Here is an 8,940-nt window from a genome sequence, read left to right on the forward strand (position 1 = left end):
AGCCCCGCAAACGTTTCATAAATCATAGCTTCCACGTCGAACAGCTGCATTTCTACATGAACAGACAGAATCAATTCACCAAGTTCACTCCTCGCATACTTCAACGTCACACGCTCCAGCGTGCGTGGTTTAAAACCAGAAACAACAAACCAATGAACTATGACATGAGTACTTGAGGAAGAATCACGAAGGTGAAGAAGAAGCCGTCCTGCACGGACTTTGGGACTCTCGAGGAGTTTAGGACCAAAAATGGCGTGATTACGTGGAGAAAGTAAATACTGTACTTCATTGTTCTTTGGTTTTCCTTGGGATTATCAGCAAAGTGCTACTTCATCACCCGCTATAGGATTCGTTTGCTCTCAGAGGAGTATATTTGAGTGCAGGAGGACTGCGTGCTCTCTGATGTCCGTAACTCTGACGATGACCTTGACGGACAATCATTAGCACACTGTGCAGGTTCAAATAGTTCACGACCATTGACAGCTTCTATGTTTAAGTTGAGGAGAAATTTAATAACCATATATCACCTGTTCCACCCTTCGGTCAGTCTCACTCGCCGCCATCTTGATTTTTTTTTTGTATATATGATCGAGGCTCGTGAAAGAGCTACATTTATCACACAAAAAAAACAAACAGACACATAAAACATATAATAAGGGGAGCGGTAGACAAGATGGGGAGAGAAGGGGAAGCACAAACACAACATTTGGGAGCAGGGACATCGGGAGATCTGTGGGAGGGAGAGGGCTTGGGGAGAGAGGGGGGGATGGGAGAAGTATAGAACACATGGACACTGCTAGGACTTCCAGGAAAGAAGTTGGTATTTCAAAGTGGATCTGGGGTGAAATTAGTGGGGGTAGAAAAGATCAAGGTTTTGGATGGGGGAAGATAAGAGATGGTGGTGAACAGCTGATTTGCATTAAAACAGCAAATCCGAGGTTATTGGTGATGGTTACTGATGCTGTAACGATACATCACATCGAAAATTAATGGACAAACATTACTCTACTTTTACAAATAAGTTCCAGTTAAAATTTAACCATCCAGGTACACGACAAAGCTCGCACCAACCACTCCATGACATCATCAGGTGAACCAAAGTCTTTCCAGTTTTATTTAGTGTTGAGTACCCAACAATGACAGAAAGCCCTGTTAAAAATCAAAAAGCCGATCCTATATAACGGAGTATTGAGTAGTTTTGCAGGTAAAGAAGGTTGTATCCACAACCATCGGGCATATCCGGAACCTGGACCCAGATTCGAGTGCGGTCCCTCGGTCTCGCTCAACTTTTTCCTGCCATGGTGTTGTTGATCCAATCCAGGTAATGCAAGACATTGATGTACACCCCGTAGCGCTGTTCACGGGCGCAGCCTTCGCCCCAGCTTACCACCCCGGACAAGAACCAGGTGGACCCGTGCTTGGTCACGTGTGGTCCGCCACTGTCACCTTTACACGAGTCGCGACCACCTTGGCCGTATCCCGCACAGAACATGTCGGGAGTGAGTTTTCCTTTCTTCATCACACTCTTGCACACCTCCATATCCACGTAGGGAACCTTAGAGGACGACACACAGGATTATTGAATAAAACTCTCATTTGGGAAAAAATGCCCCTCGAGCTCAGAGCCCAATCGTATTTTTTTTACAGGGAAAGTGTAAAATATTTCTGCCAAACCGTTTAGGCTGAGTGAGATAGCGTGACGTACAAAAGCCCCCCTTTCCCAGTTTTTTTTTCTAAAAGCATGGGGACAATTATATAACGAGAACGACACTCAGTAGAGAGCATACCTTGGCTGGTTGGCTATATCACTCAATGGTGAAGATTCACGTATTAATTAAATAATTCTCATATCCGAATCCATACTCAGATCTTCACCAAAATCGAATCGATTCGTCCTTGTCAGACACACAATCTGTCCAACGAGTTTCGTCCAAATCCGTCCATGACTTTTTGAGATTTCCCACAATGTATCGTTTTTTGGCCATATCTCCCAATGGTGAAGAATGACAAAAAATTAAATAACTATCATATCCGAATCCATACTCAGATCTTCACCAAAATCGAATCGATTCTTCCTTGTCAGACACACAATCTGTCCAAGTTTCATCCAAATATATCCATAACTTTTTGAGATATCCCGCAATGTATAGTTTTTGGCCCGATCTCCCAATGGTGAAAAATCACTCAAAAAACTTAAATAATTCTCATATCCAAATCCATATTTAGATCTTCACCGAAATCGAATCGATTCTTCCTTATCACACACACAACCGGTCCAACAAGTTTCGTCTTAATCCGTCCACAACTTTTTGAGAAGTCCTGCTATGTATCGTTTTTGGTCCCATCTCCTAATGGTGAAGAATTACTTTTAAAATTCTCGTAGCCAGATCGGAATCCGGATCTTCACCTAAATCTAAATTCTCGTAGCCGGAACCGAATCCGGATCTTCACCTAAATCTAATAATTCTCGTAGCCGGAACCGAATCCGGATCTTCACCTAAATCTAATAATTCTCGTAGCCGGAACCGAATCCGGATCTTCACCTAAATCTAATAATTCTCGTAGCCGAAACCGAATCAGGATCTTCACCTAAATCTAATAGTTATCGTAGCCGGAACCGAATCAGGATCTTCACCTAAATCTAATAATTCTCGTAGCCGGAACCGAATCCGGATCTTCACCTAAATCGAACCATTTCGTCCTTGTCACATACTCTACATCTCTGTCAAATTTCGTCAGAATCCGTCCACAACTTTTTGAGATATCTTGTTCACAAACAAACAAACGGACAAACAGACAGACAGACAGGGGTGAAAACATAACCTCCATTCACCTTTGGTGGCGGAGGTAATAATTATGTAACACTGTCTCATAAGGCTTACGTGAATGGATTCACCGATTGGTCGAGCAAAGGAAGAGCGAATTACCGTGACATGCTGCAGAATGCGAGAACTCGGTCCGATCTCGCTGAGTCGACCCCATCCTGAGATCATACCTGCCACGGTCTTGTGCATCAAGCTCTGCAGGTAGCGACCCCAAATTTCACAACAATCGCCAAGACTCAAGAGCTTTCTGAACCAACCAATGTGAAGAGGTTAAAAGGTTAACACGTAAAGTAATGTATTTCATTGACCCCACGAGGGTCGTGATACCCTTACCGCGAGGAAAGCACTGCCAGGTACACAAATGGGGACCACCCACGGACTGAACTTCATCTCCTTCTCCAGGTAGAGCAATGCAATGTCATGGGCATGGGAATGCGAGGTGTAATTCTCGTGCTTGATGATGTCTTGAACCTGCAGTGTCTGTTCGGTTCCCTCGGTGACGGCCACGTCGTGCTCACCTGAGGGACGCAAAGGTGACAGAATCACAACTCCTCAGACCATTTTGATAATCTCGCTGTGATTTTTGTCCTTTTTTTCACCCTCATCTGTCTGTGTAGTGTTTACGTCTCTCTCAACCTGTGCCCCTTCTTACCCAGCGTGATGGTGTATACCGACGGGGGGCCACCCACACAGTGTGCGGCCGTTACGATCCACCTCCTGGACAATATGCTTCCTCCACAGTGTACCTGGCCCCTCCTCTTCAGCAAAGCCTGGAATATCACAATCAGTTGTGGGATGGGAGTTTATGCTCATATTATGACGTCATTATAACGATGTTTATTCTTGTGTTTTATTGATCAGCTGGTGGTTTGTTCATTACTGTTTGGTTCTGGATATGATTTCTTGTGGGGTCAAATACGGTTAAAAACTTTTCTCGCACTTGTCCAGTGGGTGTGGTGCATCACAGAGGACACCTTGTCTTTCAGAGGAGCTAAGACAGCTATCGTGTCTGCAGTCGAAATGCATGTGCAGGAACTCAAGGTGTCTCTTTTGCAAGAGGGTATACCTTTGAGCCATTACCTTGGTAAAATTGGGCCTGGAAATGTGAAGGATGCGAGCATGCTAGTTGGGTGGACTAGTTATATTGTATGCATAGATGGGACCAACACAGACAGAAACTAGAACGGCACTCAGTAAAGAGCAAACCTCCGCCTGGTTGGCCATATCACTCAATGGTGAAGAATCACTTTTAAAAATTCTCGTAGCCGGATCCGAATCCGGATCTTCACCAAAATCTAGTCATTTAGTCCTTGTCACATGCGTTACATCTCTGCCAACATTCGTCCGAATCTGTCCACAACTTTTTGAGATATCTTGTTCACAAACAGACAGACAGGGGTGAAAACATAACCTCCATCCACCTTTGGTGGCGGAGATAATTATTACATGATTGAATAGGTCATAAAGTCATGTGTAGCACCTGCCAAGGACATTGACCTTTTGGACACTCCTGACCCCCAACGATTCGACCTTCTGGTTCTTGTGGGTTCACCGCCATGCCAGCGTGTGCCGAGCCAGTGACGGGTACCCTCGACGGAGGACTGACGACTAAACCACAGGGAAAGTCATCTGGAGGATACAATCAGAAGTACGTTTTGGTGGTTGGTCGGTTCAACAGACTCCTCAAAATGTCTTGACAACAGAATCCTCCCAAAAAACTGCTACTGCTGTTTAACACTAAACTGAAAGAAATCTGGAGGTATCCCGACATCCTTGAAGCATTTTCTGTTCATCGTGTCTACCCAAGACGAACAAACCTGAGCCTAGATCTACTGTAATCTATATACCCCAGAGAGGATATAACATGACCCTTCCTGCCTCCCTCGGAAGGAGTGGGTGTACTGGTAATTTAAATGAACAATGGCTGTTTTAACCCGGTGTAAAAATAGTGTACATTTGTGTTTGGGGACAATGTGGTAATATGGGACCCCTTTAATTCCGAATTGCAACCTTTACTATATGTACCTCTAAGTTTACCCTTCCACCATATACATCATGTAAGCATGAGCCTGATCCCCTAACACTGACCCCTCCCCTTCCCACCTCGGTTACATACTAAATAGACGGCCCGCTAAAGCCACCAATTCCATTTTGTTTAAAATTACACAATTATTAAATACAGTAAATCATCAGTGAACTTAAAGTTACTGTAGATTACAAGTAAAGCAAAGATAAGAAAGTAAGATAGGGCTCAACTGGAGGAAGGGGTAAGGGTCAGCTGGATTGCTCGAGAAAGGATGGTGGGATCCGCTGGAGGAAGGCAGATGGGTCAGCTTGAGGAAGGGGGATGGGGTCAGATGGAGAACTGGAGAGGGATTATCATGAAGAACCAGGCTGGAGGGAGTGGCGGAGAGGTGTTTGCTCGGAGGGGAATAAAGAGATAATGGATTGGAGGTTAGACGGGCAGGTGACAATCCCCTTGCATCTCCTGTTTTTTTCAAAAGTTATCTTGATTGGATAAATTGAAATTTTAAACTACATCTTGTTGATATGTAATTCTGTGATTCTTTTTCTTGAAATTTGTACATCCTGAATTTCATATTAAGAAGCTCGTGACACATTTCAGCAATTTTAGTGGCGATTTCACCCTTGGATGCAAAAGGTTTTTTTTGTTGCAAGACCTATGCTGTACAATCTTTTTTTGGAATGAGCCTCATTTTCACCGACTTTCATGTTACACAAAATTCAGTGACATAAATAAATAAAAATTTCATTCAGGCTTGTGGGAAAAAAAATCTTCATTCTTCACTTATAACCCGAAAATCCGACACGAATGCAGGCCTGGGGCCTTTGAGGCCCCACATAAATGTTGTTGTACTACTGTTATATCATTATTTTCTTGATATGAGCCTCATTATATGCTCCTATAACTTGGTTACAAATAATTCAGTGACAAAAATATGAAAATTAAAAAACTTTACACGAATACATTCCTGGGGCCTCCGAGGCCCGATGGCTGCATAGGTGTAGGATTTTTGACAGTTGTGGACATATACATTCTAAATGAAAGGATTGTGAATCATATTTTTTGAGCAAATACTCCTCCATGAGCCTCAACTTTTTAGAGAGAAAAAAGTTGAAAAACCAAGAACAAAAACTTTTTTTTTGGAAAAAGAAAAGAAAAAAAAGATTCATTACTTGTATGGGATTCTTCCAACTAATAATAATAATAATAATAATAATAATAATGCATTTATTTTATATAGCGCTTTTCAGGAAGCCCAAAGACGCTTTGACAGAGTGCAAAACATAATGCATAGCAAAACATAAAAACAATTGCAAAAAAAGAAGAATCAATAGGGAAATATTCAAAGCACAAAGGAGGGAGAAGGAGAGGAGATAGTCAGGGGTTAGATGCTGTGGGTTAAATGTTGAATGCAGTGTTGAACAGGTGGGTCTTGAGTGATGTTTTGAATGTGGTGAGTGAGGAGGAGTCTCTGATGGTGTGAGGTAGCGAGTTCCAGAGGGTGGGAGCAGCGATGGAGAAGGCCCTGTCCCCCCAGGATCTAAATTTGGTCCGGATGGGGGGGGGGTCAGGAGGTTGGTACCAGCAGAGCGGAGGTTGCGGGTGGGAGTGTGTCTGGAGAGGAGGTCAGCCAGGTAGGATGGGGCCAGGTTATGGAGGGCTTTGTAGGTCAAGAGGAGGATTTTGTACTGGATTCTCTGGGAGATGGGGAGCCAGTGAAGCTTGTAAAGGACGGGGGTGATGTGGTCACGGGTCCGGGAATGGGTGAGTAGACGGGCAGCGGAGTTCTGAATGTATTGGAGTTTATTGGTGATTGTTGAGGGTGAACCATAAAGGAGGCTATTGCAGTAGTCCAGACGGGAAGTGATGAAGGCGTGGATGAGGGTTTCTGCAGCCACGGAGGAGAGGGATGGACGGAGACGGGCGATGTTTTTCAGGTGAAAGAAGGCTGTCTTTGTGATCTGTTTAGTGTATTTGTCGAAGGAGAGGGTTTGGTCAAAGATGATGCCAAGATTCCGGATGTGAGGGGAGGTGGATACTGGGAAACCGTCGATGTTGAGGACAAAGTTATGGGTGGACTTGGTGAGCGTTTTTGGGCCAATGATGATTATTTCAGATTTATCACAGTTAAGTTTGAGGAAGTTGATTTGAAGCCAGGATTTTATTTCAGTGATGCAGTTTGTCAGGATAGAGTGGGTGGCGGTGGAGATGGACTTGGTGGAGATGAAAAGCTGGATGTCATCGGCGAAGCAGTGGAATTGGAGACCATGACGGCGGATTAAGTGACCGAGGGGGGACAGGTAAAGGATGAAGAGGAGGGGGCCAAGAACTGAACCTTGGGGGACACCTTGGGGGAGGGGAGCAGTAGGGGATTTGCAGTTATTGATGGAGATGAACTGACGTCTGTCAGAGAGGTATGATTTAATCCAAGAGAGGGCAGTGCCGGTAATGTTAAAGGTGGTTTCAAGTCAGGTGAGGAGGATGGTGTGATCGATGGTGTCAAAGGCGGCGCTGAGGTCGAGGAGGATGAGAATGTTGAGGTTGCCAGCGTCAGAGGAGAGGAGAAGGTCGTTGGTGATTTTGAGGAGAGCAGTTTCAGTACTGTGGTTGGAGCGGAATCCGGATTGGAATGTTTCATACAGGTTATTGGCAGAGAGGTGATGTTTGAGTTGAGTGGCTACAGCGCGTTCCAAAACCTTTGACAGAAAGGGTAGGTTGGAGATGGGTCTTGTGGAAGTGTAACTCAGTGTAACTCATTGGTTGGAACTGGTAACGAACCAAGGTACGAGCAGGTGGTCGTAAGAATGTCAGGATTGCATCTCGCCCTGTCGAAGCTGGGAGTCCTGTTGTGTAGCTTTAGCACGACCCCGGGCTAACACACATTCCCAAGCCCGTACTATTGTCTTTCATCGGGATGCAAAGAGGATGAAGCAAATTCCCAGCAGGGAGGAGAGCGAGCTGGTGCCAGTGAGGCGACCGAGTAACGTTTGTGGAGAACGGATTAGAAGCAGCGGAGAAGGGATTACGATTTCAGCGCACAGAGGATTAACTGAAGTTTGCCGATATAAACAGAAGAGACTTTGAGCCAGGAGAGCACTCATCCTCAGAAGCCCTGCCCGACGGAATGAACGCGTACCACGGGTTCGGCGCTGCAGCCACGAAAGAGGGACTATGCGGATAGAGTTACCTGGTCCATTGAGTTAAACGGTATTATTTGGTATTGGAATGAAGTGAACAACCAATTAATAAAGTTGTGATCTTTTGTAAACCTATGACATCATTGGAGTCTTGAGTCTCACACCACTTCCCCGACAATCTGGAGGCACCGCTGGATTTCGAGTGGACGTCGCCAAGGTAAGCATGGCGTCTTGGGGAATGGTCCATTATGAAATACGAACTTGTGTTTAATTCTGAACATGGTGGAGGATGTGTGTGTGGGGCTGGCCGCGATATAGGTAATCCAAGGAGTGTAAACATATTTTTGTCACGACCGTCCGAGGTAAAAGTCACGGATGGAACGTTTTAAATGATTCTATTATTCGTGTGCTTGCGAGGATGCGTACGGTATACGCTGGGTGTTAAGAGCCTTACTCTGGGCTGCAGGCAAATCGGCTCATGAAGTGCACCATGAGGCGATTTGTTTGCCGGTTCGGTAAGGTTCGGTAAGGTCCGTACACGTGTACAATCATGTACACCCGTTTTAAATAAATAAATAAATAATTTTTTTTCAGTTTTCCCGCCATTTCTAAAACTCGTTTGATTACAATATAAATTAATGACAGACAACGCCATCTCATGCCGGTCCAGAATTATTGTGAAAGATGGCGATTGGATGAAAATTGCATACCGACACTCCCTCACTGTCCCTCATTTCCATTTCGGCTACCTGTCTCTTGCTCCCGCTCCTTCTCCCTCCCCTCCCTCTAGTTCCCATTGGCGGACGTTTTGCGAGAAGCAAAGCGTTTTGCAGGAAGCTTCCAGGAAGCTTCCAGGAAGCAAAGCCAGGGCTGTTGCTTTTTCGTGTTTTTCCGCTGCTCCCTGTGCTTGATATTTAAATCCCATTCGAATGTCAAGTAAATCGGATGGAAA

At 44.8% G+C, this 8,940-nt stretch overlaps 1 protein-coding gene across 1 annotated transcript in view; it reads right to left on the reverse strand.

Moving 5' to 3' along the window:
* Window positions 1-1,091: 1,091 nt before the first annotated feature.
* LOC137438971 (coagulation factor VII-like) overlaps window positions 1,092-8,940 on the reverse strand; it is a 54,243-nt gene continuing 46,394 nt past the window's right edge. Inside the window, exons 6-10 of the mRNA XM_068134491.2 lie at window positions 4,306-4,454; window positions 3,478-3,595; window positions 3,159-3,343; window positions 2,928-3,020; window positions 1,092-1,555 (exon numbers count right to left, since the gene is read on the reverse strand). Of these exons, the coding sequence (XP_067990592.1) occupies window positions 1,283-1,555; window positions 2,928-3,020; window positions 3,159-3,343; window positions 3,478-3,595; window positions 4,306-4,454 (818 nt within the window). The 3' untranslated portion in view covers window positions 1,092-1,282. The remainder of the gene's footprint in view (window positions 1,556-2,927; window positions 3,021-3,158; window positions 3,344-3,477; window positions 3,596-4,305; window positions 4,455-8,940) is intronic.

Source organism: Myxine glutinosa, chromosome 13 (genome assembly GCF_964187855.1).
Source record: "Myxine glutinosa chromosome 13, kmMyxGlut1.1, whole genome shotgun sequence".
Taxonomy (NCBI): domain Eukaryota; kingdom Metazoa; phylum Chordata; class Myxini; order Myxiniformes; family Myxinidae; genus Myxine; species Myxine glutinosa.